The sequence below is a fragment of the Hydractinia symbiolongicarpus genome, chromosome 4 (genome assembly GCF_029227915.1).
Source record: "Hydractinia symbiolongicarpus strain clone_291-10 chromosome 4, HSymV2.1, whole genome shotgun sequence".
In the NCBI taxonomy this organism is placed as follows: domain Eukaryota; kingdom Metazoa; phylum Cnidaria; class Hydrozoa; order Anthoathecata; family Hydractiniidae; genus Hydractinia; species Hydractinia symbiolongicarpus.
In genome coordinates, this window is record NC_079878.1 from 8,381,646 (window position 1) to 8,394,033 (window position 12,388).

The 12,388-nt window shown below is 31.9% G+C and overlaps 1 protein-coding gene across 1 annotated transcript; it reads right to left on the reverse strand.

The window, feature by feature from the left end:
- Positions 1 to 1,427: 1,427 nt before the first annotated feature.
- On the reverse strand, positions 1,428 to 3,244 carry LOC130640654 (thyroxine 5-deiodinase-like). Its single transcript, XM_057447173.1, has 2 exons — positions 2,072 to 3,244; positions 1,428 to 1,915 (listed from the first exon to the last, which is right to left on the reverse strand). Exons 1-2 carry the CDS (start codon positions 2,564 to 2,566, stop codon positions 1,667 to 1,669), a joined length of 744 nt encoding a protein of 247 aa, XP_057303156.1. The 5' UTR covers positions 2,567 to 3,244; the 3' UTR covers positions 1,428 to 1,666.
- Positions 3,245 to 12,388: the final 9,144 nt, after the last annotated feature.

Genomic DNA, 12,388 nt, shown 5'->3' on the forward strand with positions numbered 1-12,388 from the left:
TCAGCACTTTTCGTAGGCTTCGCGCTACCAACAATGGAGTCAAAGTCCAATTTTTCTCACCGCGATAAAAAAAGATGGTATCCTAAATCTATAATCGCGTAGAAGAAATAAAGTAAGAATAATCGTTTCACAAAATTTTCTTGTTATCTTCAATTTTATGTTGATGAGCAAGCACGCGGAACTGCGTGGAGCTCTGTCATGTTTGTTTATGCGTACATACGATGTTATGCAACGCATACGGTGGGGTGACTGGTCTGATCTATCTGTTCTATGCTGTACAGACTCACCATTTTCACACTCCACAATGGATGCAAAATTAGTCAAAACAAAGATTACTCATCGACTGAATGAACTCATCAACTGAATGAACATATTTTTAGAACAAAGTAAAAAACTTACCGCAAACCTTTCATGACATCATCCATCACCACCTACCTGGGCCCGTGGATCCACGTGCTGTAAGTGTAGATAAAAGGCTGTAAGAGGCCGTACTACTGCCTTTTGAGGTCTTTAAACGCAGTTCCAGCCTTTTAACGGCCTGGAATCAAAGACAACGACCAGGGACATCGTAGTCCATTGAGACTAAAAGAGTAACAAACATCGCCATCTGCCTAGATGTCAAACCACGTGATTTTAGTGCATGGCCCTAATATTGTCACAACGCCTCCTACTTTAAGGAAATTTGGACGATACCGGTATTTTGTATGATTATGCGCCATTATTATTTTTTTATCAAGGATATTCTTGACAAGGCAAAGTGGAGAAATTAGTCGTGCTTTTTTATGTCAAAGGTTGCAATGACGCCACAAAGAATTATGTCCATATAAATTTCAAAAAAGGGGAAAATTTTGCACAAAATTTTTTCCAGAAATTTCATTGTTAAGTTTCATTAAAGTCGACAATTTTAAGTGACTCTTAAAAATTAGGGAAGGAAGTAAATTTAAAAATAGAAAAATAACAGTTAAGGTCATATAATGGCATTCATTCAAAACAATCTAAAAGGACTATTAAAAATAGCATTAAATGTTGAATTTGTACGAGCTTTGATCTTACACCACAATCATCACGTTTCTCATAATCACCACAATTAGAATTTGATTGGTACACAATTAAGGTCAATTAACCTCATTGTTGTAATTATAGAAGCGCCTAATCGCCGGTCCTTAAAGAGTCCTAGGAGGGCATTACGTTTTCTTCAAGTCACGCACAAATCAGCAAAGATATAGGGAAAAACGAACAAAAATGAGCTAAACGAGGGAAGCTAATAGATGGAAAATAAATAGTTAAATGAAAAATTGAATAAATAAATAAATGAATGAACACTCTGCATAATTATTTTACTATTTTACGGAAAATCAAACTACATCATATTTGTTTTAACAACTTAAAAATCGTTTTACAAACAAATAATCACAAAATCTTTCGCAAAACCGTAAAAATATCCTCATAATAATTATTACTATTACTTATATACATATTTATATATTTATAGACATATTTGCAAATATAGAAATAAAAAGGATTCTTATATAAGATTGATTGAATAGACAAGAAAATTACAGGAACATTTTATGGTGCAAATTTTATGAGCTGAACCAAGATCAGGTCAATTATTAGTTTGAGAAGAACAACTAAAATGACAGGCAGTTTTTAAAAAATAAAGTTCTTAAGTATTCTTTACCAACCAAGTTTCAACTTCATCTAACGAATAACCAAACGGTCCCATTTTACCTTGGTATCTTACAGCATTGTCTTGTAGTACGTATAACCGTTCTGGATATGCAGAAAAAGCTTTGCAGATCTTGTTATCGAATGGATCTACGTACATAGGAATGTTGGGACACATACTCTGTAACTCACTCGCAGCATTAATTCTATCGGAAATGTTATTTTGAGCTGGTAATAATCGTTGATGCTGAATAGAAAAAAGAAAAAGAAATAGAAGTATAACAAAGTGTCTTTTTTGCATTGCTAAAATAATTTTGAGATGAAACTATTCCTAAAGCAACTAAGAAAAGAATATATCCAGACTGGATACAAAATAAACTTTTACAGTAAAAAAAGTGTTTACCTTGACAATCCACCCATCCGCTGGGTGTGCTTCTTCAACATATATTATGGCGAAATCAACAATCCCTTGAAATTTTTCACAAAGATCAAGAAATTGCTTCAATTCCGCCATGAATGGGGGTCAGCTACAGCTACCAAAGGAGATAACCAATGGAACACCTTTTCGTTGAATATCATTTAAATATGCTTTTCGTGTTGTTGTTGTAGATAATTCTTGTTTAATCTGGAAAAGTGGCAAGTTAGGTACAATCGAATTGATCTTCAAGGGTTTTGAGATGTCCATTAATATTTGTTTTACAAGAGTTTTGTACATTGGTTTTGTAAACAACGTGTCTTTGAAGTCATCATCTTTATCTGTTCTAGCTGCTGTCCTCATTGCTTTGTATATCTTCTTTCTTGTGAAAGGTATGAGCACAGCAATTTTACCAACTCCAAACACCACCCCAACACCAAATTTAACCATCGGTTTCAAAACGATTTCTTTTTTCGTCGTCATGATAAAGAAGTAGGATATGAGTGCTGCCTCTCTTCACCCTTCGTCCTTCCCTCGTTTTGAACACATTCATGCAAGACAATGCTTTATATAGGTTTTGAACAGGACAATCAAAAACTAATTCATGTCAAGAACAAAAGGTATTTCAAAATGGTTTAAAAAATGCGTTAATAAAAGATCATAATTAACCAACATTGAGCGTAATAATCTGTATGTGTAATTAGATATACTGCTAAAGAATCACGCGATCAATCTGATAACCTACGCCCTGTTATCAACTGTATTGAAAATAACAGATAATCGTACATACACTTTTCCTTACTAAGAAGCACTTGTTATTCAGTTTAAGGAAAATTTAAAAAAAGAGAAATAAATAAGAAAAAAAGCGCCTCTTCTGACAGAAAGAATAATACATTAAAAACGAAAAATTAAATCGCTAATTGAAGTCAATCAGGGATATTTGACAGGTAGTATGCCGCCCTAGTTGATAAATAAATTGAACAATTAAAGCATATGTTTTCCATAATTGAAAGAATCTCCTGGTGCATTTTTAGGGAAAAAAATTATTATGTTTATACACATACCGAAGTAATTTGTCAAAATAATAATTTTAATTTTTTTTTGTTTTTTCCAATATTTGCAAAATGATTTATGATTTGACACAAGAATTCGTTAGTCCTCCAAAAGAAAAAAAGTAAACAACAACAGCAACATTAACAACAACAATAACAAAAACAAAAACAAAAACAACAAAAACAAAACCAATTATCGCTATGGAAATATCGAGAATTAGGGCTAGGTGAATTTAAAAGTTTTTTAAAAATATACTTATTGCATTATGCCATTGACCCTGATTAATTTTGTTTACACGAACCTTAGGAATGAAACTTGAATTAATAGAGCAGAGGTACCCGATTATTAGCGTTGTCTTTTATTTTTGACCTGAACGACCTTTTGTATTAAATTCTGAAATACCATCTAGCTTAGAACAGTTTCGTTCAATCGCGTGTGATTTTTTTCGCCAGATTATTTTTCCGATTTTATCGTCATGACAACTAAAGACAGCACATGGTAACTAATAGCATGTGGCAAGTCTGTGGCAAGTATAATAACACCATCTATTCCGATTTGCCATCCTTATATAGACATGCATGCTGTGTAAATACGAAATTGCTAGCAGGGATGGATTGATTGAAGCACGATTTCCTGTTTACATAGGAAGAAAAATAACTAGTCAATTGGACAAAATTTGCGCTGTCTCAGTATTATTTTTCCATTCGGAAGATTCAAAAATAAAATTAATTATTTTCATAAGGATTTATTTTTTTCATCATTGTAGCATTATTAGCGTCGACATTTTATCTACATGAGTATAGAGGGAATTATGTGAATATTATCCGTAGAAAGAAATTTAATTACAAACAAAACAAAACAAAAATCGACAGTATCCAAGTATTTATTTTGCGATGCCGAAAACCTATATTATTCTATCTATCTACGACATTAATAACTGGGAACGCTCTAGTTCGCGGTATTTCCGTGCTTATGTAAAGAAAAAGAAAATATAGAAAACGCAAGGCCTAGCTTGTGAAATTTGGAAGAAACTGAAAAAGTAATTTTATGAAATGACAAAGTACTCACAGAAAAGGATTCTTTGGTATAGAGTGGAAGTTTATATATATATATTCATATATACTGATTGATTATTTACAGAGAAAGAATAATACACGGTTTTTGACAACTATTGGAAATAATAAGAAACTGTAAACATACAAATTATAACGCTCTAATAAAGATGTAACTCAACAGGAAGAATTGCTTCATTTATTCTTAAGGAGGCCAACCCTTCACTGAAAGTATAAGGAAACATTTGTAGATTCATTTTGAAAGGCGAAAGCCATCGCCTTTTAAATCCACGTTCGTGTCTATAAACAGCTGTAAAGTTTCGGTGAAATTTCGTTTTATGTATTGAAAAGATAACAGCAATAACAACACTGCAACACAACTATAGCTAAAGGCATCAAATGGTTGAGAATTGGAAACTTTGTCAAGAATCAAGCTGGAAGATGTTAAACGATATTGTGTGAATAAAATGATAATAATAAAAAATAGAAGAAAACGACAGTCATTGATTTATATAAAACATGCATTATACCACTAATATATTCTGCTATGTTGTCAAATTCATATTTTCCTTTATTTTCATACTTTAACATACCCACTTTAACATTAAAGTAAGAATCGAGAAAAAATCTTGTTCAGTTAATCTAGTTAATCAGTTAGGCAAAATTGTTTTAGTTTTCTGGGGAAAAAATGACGGACAGAAATTTTGTACACATTACAAAGATTTGAAAAAGAATATAAATTACGTGGCATGAGTAAAGCCGTGAACAAAAAATCAAATGATTGAATCGAAACTAGTTATAAGGCTAGCCTGTTGAAGTATTATTCTACACATTCATATCCCAAACATTTTATCTATGAAGCTACATCAAGTTAGAGCTGGTAGCCGAAGCAATGAAATGTTGTTTCTTAAACAAACCATTCAATTCTTGGTTTGCAGTATGACTAAATAATTGGTTATATGTATAATCCAAATTCAGTATTTTACATTTTAACGAAGGAACACTTCCTGTATATTAGTTAAAAACATTTAAAAATGTTAAATCGTAAGTTCTCTTACCTTTAAGCTTAATATATTCTGTCTTCACATAATAGCATCGTTTAGCTATTTTGGGTAGCTTTAATGGTGAATATTTGTCATACCCATCTATAAATGTCATCTAAGAAAATACAAGTTTTTAAGCCGTTAGAAACAGAGGTAAGGGGCATTTCACATTTCCTGGCGTTTGCATGATGGTTCTAAGTCGACGTTTTTATTCATAAAGGGAGTAATTCGCAACACGGGGCTATTTACACCCTCTGTTTTTTTTGGATTCCTTCTGATCATTCTTGAAATACTTTCATTTCAATCGTAAAGCATGGGCTATACGTGAAAATTGTTTAGGCAAAAAATAGGAAGTTTAAGCAGAGGACTTATAAAAGCGACTAATAAAATGTTCATGAAGCCGAATACTAACCCTATTAGGGTCTAGATGTTTTGTAAACTTTTTACCTAGTGAGTAGTAATTAGTTAGAAGTACGTGACTTTTTATAAAAAAGCCCCTAAAAGGTTTGTTTTGAAAAGAGTAAAAGAGAATTGTAATGTAGGAAAATTATTGTGCTTGATGGGTTATAAAAGAGATACTAAACTTGATTGATAGTGACTAATAGAAGATGGTATTTGATTTGGTTGACGCATGTCAGTAGGATTTGACTTTCTTTACCACCTTAAAGTAAAATTGAGAAGAGAGTAATAACAAACAATTTTATGACTAAATCAAAGAGTAATTTTCTTTAACATTGTCATTAGGAACAGAGAAATATGTCTGGAAATGGTTAATGTACCCGCCTACATTATTTTTATCATTTTTTTTTTATTTTTTGTTTTGTATAAGGTTAAAGTTATGTAAAGTAAATGATGTCTTATCAGATTGGCACCTTTCTCTTTTGAGTTCAAGATTGTGACGCTGTTTGAAGGACGTATCCTTGTCATACTTCATCATCATAATGATCTCCTGAGTAAGTTACTAATCCGCATCCTTCTTAGACTCAGTATATCTGGGACAAAACATATATTGTCATCAAGTAAGACTAAATCTTCTCAGCAACATTATAATCTTGTAAGGTCTACTAAGGATTTCATGTGAATGCAATCTATGTTTTAATTAACATTTTTAACCGTAATTGCTCAAACTTCTTAGTTATTTCTATTCTCAAGAAAATGCTGATAGTTGAAATTTCATGACTCCACCTACGGCTTTCAAAAGTTTGAAATGTAATCAGTGACTGTGAGAAGTAATGGATCATTTATCATAGCATGTTTGTACATTTTCTCCGAGATTTGATGTCAGTAAATAATCCCGTCTTTGATAAGCAAGTCAAACAATACAAACTCAAACGAGTAAATGTGTGAACTCATGCTGTCATGTCGAAAAATATAAAAAAGATTGATAAAAGATGAAAGTATCATACTCAATAAATTTCAACGGTAAGGAGTAACACTTTTTTGACCAATGATAATTGAAGCATAAAAATTGAGTCAGTATTAAGCTCACTAACCTCTTATTAAAATAAGATACCTGGCTGCAGTAGTCTTTTGTTAATGTAACTATTTTTCAACAACTTCATTGGCATTGTATTTACGCTCTTTTAGACTCCTTAGATATGTTTTTGTTACGAGGTCATTTAGTTGTGTTGGCGTTTCTCTAGAACGCGCTTTCTATAAATTACGCTCACAAGTTTCTATTTTGTGTCACTGATACGATCTACATAACGGGTCATGGTATTAACTCTGCATGTTAATACCCCTGCATTATCTTCAGAGTGGCTGCTAAATTGCTTCATCGTGCTACGGATGCACGAATATGGAGGTACATCCGTAGACTTCCTCAAGAAACGTTTTTTACCACTTGATTTGAAAAACACAACTGCAACTCAGTGGACCTTTTTTCTAATGTGAACAACACGCTTTCTGGCATTATTATATTAATACAATATAAACTGTTTTGTCTTTCTACACCGAGAAATAATAGGTTAAAAGCCTAGACCGAGCTTGCAATGTCTATTGGTAATAGTCTATGGGTCAAGGGTAATATTTCTCGGAAGATATAGGAGTTTATATTATATTTATTAACTGATAGCTATTTTGTTTAGTTTTTGTAGAAACCAGGATTGTTTTTTAAAGATTTACTTGTGAAACGTTTGTAAAAACTAGGTTTTGATAGAGAATGGAAACGTTCGATTTAAATATTATGTTATCATCTCTTTAATAATAGCCGTCGTCTGTCTGTGTGTCCGCGAAGCCGGCGTCCCGTAACGGAAACACGAAATTTTTAAAATGCGCACGAATATCAAATGCGATATATTTTTATCCACTTTATTCCGACAGGTAAATTTAAAGGACGAGCGAACGCGACGGGCGACCCAATGGATTTTTCCACGGACTAACGACTAGTCTCTTTAATAATAGCCGTATTTTGTCTGTCTGTCCGCGAAGGAGGCGTCCCGTAACGGAAACACGAAATTTTTAAAATGCGCACGAATATCAAACGCGATATATTTTTATCCACTTTATTGCGACGGGTAAATTTAAAAGACGAGCGAACGCGACGGGCGACCCCGTGGATTTTTCCACGGGTTAACGGCTAGTCTATATTATAATACCCGTATACGTCTGTCCGTCCGTCTGTCTGTCACGCAAAATGGTAGCTTAGCTGCGCAGGTAGGGAGACGCACGCAATGTGGTATAAAAAGGACGGGTAAACCCGTGGATTTTTCCACGGGCCAACGACTACTTTTTTTAAAATACATGTACAAAAAGAAAACAAAACCTTCTAATATCCATATATAAAATAACGTTTTTTTTAACCAAATTTTAAACCAAAGAGTCTAACACACAAATTCAACGCCGTTTTGCTTGTTGCTCATTGCTGTGATGAATGTTGATTTTAAAAACGCGTTGGGTTTAAAATTAACAGCATTCCTTGCTGTTTTTCTGATGCAGTGATGTGAGGTTTTAGATTTACTGTAAGCTGATTTTTGAGTCTGTATGTAGCTGGCTATGTCAGCAATTCCCTAGTAAAGTTGTTTTTTTGTATTTATAGTAACAATTTTGGTTGCTACGAGGTTAAACTTATACTGTGCTGTATAAAGCCTGTAGTAAAGGCTTCTTAGCCAATCAGTGCAGCGGATCTCCCGTATAAACCAGTTGAAAATAGCGATCAGTTAGTAATTCGTTGTATTGCCTCTTTGCTTGCGTGACAAAAAATCGTGCCTCTTTTGAACTTTTGGTAATTGAGGTATTTATGACTTGATTGAAAGTTATAATTTAACCAATACTATTCAAATATCACATAAACATCTCTTATTTTTATTTTTATTTGTTCATAATTGTGAAAATTTAGAAATTGCAAGCTCAGGAACTCTGATTTTAATAATTTTTTTTAGGTCTACGTGAGTGGTTATTATGGAGAAAAGTATTGTTAGATAAATTATATTTGTAAGGCGTTGAAAAAAGTTAATAAACATTTGAATGTTGAAGCAGTGTGGCTATGTCTGTAATTATACCTGAAATACATATCCTGAAATACATGAAACTTTACGGCAGCATTTCCGGCGAGAATTCGGTTTTGCTGTAGTTTTTGCATGTTTTGGTTGGTGACAAATAAAACATTGTTGATGCTCATATGAAAAAATATTTAACAAAAAATTAAGAAAAATGTAATTAATTTGCGATTAATTTTTACAATTAGATTTTCGATTAATAATTGCTTTTATTTTCTGCGATTATTTTTTGCGATCATTTTTTGCGATTAGCTATTATTTTTGCGATTAGCTATGCTTTTTGTTAATTGTTACTTATGTTAACTTTTGTGCAATAATGGAAGCGTGAGTCAGAAAAATAAATATGTTTGGCGGCACGAAATCTTATTGTCAGTTTTCTTATGACTGGTTTTATAGTTGACAAAATTTATTTGAGTATAAGGTTGGGACATGGTAGAGTTATCTGGAATGTGAAAAAGCAAGTGTCTTCAGAATTTCGAAATTGAAGTCTCTGTGTCAACAATGCAACGAAAGTATTTATTTTGATGCAATGCAAAGTAGATATTTTAATACGATGTATTTACGAAAGACGACACTAACCTTGTCTGCTGTTGGTAAACCGCTACGATTGATTTAATTGGTTATAATTAGGTCCACAAGCAACATTAAAATTAATTAAACATTAAATTAAATTGATGACCAAACACTGATTATATATATAATTGCATCATTAAGTCTTCAAAATAGTTAATTGCTTGTAATTTTACCCACGCAGATAAAAATCACGATATATATACATACATTGTTTTACATAATTTGCGTCATTTAAAAAGCTAAATTTAGAACATAGAACTAAAAGCCGGCCTTCAAATTGATGTATTAAATGCTACATAGATCCGAAGGAGAATATTTTAGGATATAGATGAGTTTAATATAAAAAATTAATACTTTCTAACATCAAAACACGCCTTTATTATAAGATTGTTCGATTATATTCAAACATTAGACCATTTTGCTGCGTTCTTAGTGCCATAAAAACACATATCCCTCTGCAAGCGAGCATACTAGAGCAATATATCTTTCCGTTTTTTCTATGTATTGTGTATTTTCCCATGGACGGAGCAAATAATCACTTACGCGAACTCTACCACTACCTTTTCAACTTTTTAAAAAGCAAGCCCTATATCACGTAGCAACGGATAATAAACCACTATAAACGTCAAGAAAATCTCCTTTTTATGTAAGAATTTAAACTAACATACTGAAAATATTTAAATGTTTACGAATGTTTTATTTTTTAGGCACTTAATAAGTTAAAAGCAAAAAACAGTGAAAAACTTCAGTTTGCAAGACATAAAACCAGTAAAAAAGAGATCATTAAAAACTTTTTGTCAGTAAAATAACTGTTAGTCAGTAAGAAAGATTTGGTCACATTTTTCAACTTTTGTTTTATACTTAATGTTATGCACCTTCAACTAAAAACTTTGTGTGGGTCTTAAGTAAACCAACGCATTGTATTCACATGTTGATAAAAAGTTATTGCTCTCTTTGAAATCAATGGGAATATTCCTCGATTTGAAATTTACTTGAATGAGCATTGCGAGGTAACAAAAGCATTTTTAGAAAGATTACAAATTCTTATGTTTTAGATGCAGCTCTTTACAGTAATTGCATTTTACGCTGGTTAAAATTCCGAAAACTAATGTAATTAATATAAATAAAATTTTAATAGCGTTGTGGGATAAAATAAGTATGTTCAAATATGAAACAATCATGGGTTGATATTTATCAGTGAATCATGTCATGCTTTGCCATATGCTCTCACACGACTCTACGACTCCATGCCTTGGTTAGTTTCTGAATTGCAAACTGTTAAAAAACACTTTTTTAGGTAATGGAAGTGACATATGCAGTATTTGGAATGAGAAGATCAAGTCTGTATTTATTGCAAAACAAAAACACAATGAAATGTTACCTTCAATTTCGGTAAAACTGAGCATATATTTAAGCGAAAAACTAAGATCAAAGTGTAACTCATGAATTTTAGATATTTATGATTTATTTTTTACGTGTTTCATGTTTGATGTTCGTTAGTCTCAAAATTTCACAGTCAGACACTTCAGTAATAAATCGAATATTTAATGGCAAGCCTTCTAAAAGAAATATCTTCTTTGTGCTCCATACGATTCCTTTAAATATCTATACTTTTAATTAACATCAGAAAAATTAGCATGTCCGATAATATATCATTAAACATTAGCAAACCTGAACAGACTATAAAAAGAGTTTACACCTACCAGGAGCTTAAAAAAACATAATTTTATTTAGTTCTAAAGAAATATGAAGCACGCATTTTAAACTTGAAAAATTTGAAAATTTACCATGCTAGCGAAATTACTCAGATCTGTTTACGGTTGGTGGTTTGCCAAAAGTTTACCAGATGTAACATAGGTTAATGTGTCTAATGAGTATAAAGCTAAGGTTAGGTCCATATGCACGCAATCAAACTTTTTCTTTTGCAATGCATTGTGTCTGGAACAATTACTAAGAAAACAATAGCGTCTGATCAATTGATTAAGTCATATGAAAGAAGTAAACATGTCTCTTTATGAAAGAATTTAAAAATATTTCATGCTTTACAGAATAATGAAAAATAAAGAAACAATAATTAATGTTCAATTACATTGTTAACCACTCATGTCTCCCCATTCGCAATTGCCAATAAAAATAGAAAGTTGCTGTTAAAAATACATAATAAACTGATGACATTGATGGAAAGATATTATTTTTTGTCGACCAAACTTTTCATTTAATTAATGTTTAACTTTCAATCGAGAGTTAGTTTTTGTAAATCATATTTCAAATTAGACAACTGCATAACGCAAAAACGAAGCTAAATATGCCACACACGTATGCTTTTTAATTAAATTTGATAGATTTCATTAGTAGGTACTTTTTAAGCAGAAGAAGAGAAAAAATACGATACGTGTAAAGTTCAACAGCAGTGATGTTGGAGATAACGATTTTACATCTATAAAAAGAGGCGTTTACACTAGACGTTATTAATTACTTAATGATGTAGGCTATTGTTAGTTATTCCTTCCTCTTTTACAATCCTTTCCACCAAGACAAACGCATTTGCTAGAATAGGTTGTTCGTTGTTTACTTAATTAGACATTTTACTTGTAAACAACAATTCGTGATCTATTCAATCCTTGTGTGTTACTCATTCCAATTCTATCCTAACTTGTGGTCTGTCGAAAGATATTGCCATACTATAATTAATAACAGGAGGAAAAAAATTAGTTGCACGCGATCAACTGCGCATGTGTTTAACTGTGAGTTTGGCTTTAGTTGTAAAAATTCAAGAGATGTGTCGTTTCTAATAAAAGGTGTCTTCTTGTGAATTCAATTCAATTATATACAATGCATTCGAAAAAAGAATTGAAAAATAAATTTAAGACGTTTACGTAACATAAATTGTGTACCAAGAAAGTTATTGAGGTTCTTAAACTTTTGATGGAAAAAAAAACATTTAAAAATCAGCGTAAAGAAATGTGACTGATATTTTTGCTTATAAAGCTAGGGTAATTTTTACCCTTTATTTGTTTGAAAATTATAAATCACAAAATCGCAAAAGTTTATTCAATCCTTGTCTGTTACTCATTCCAATTCTATCCT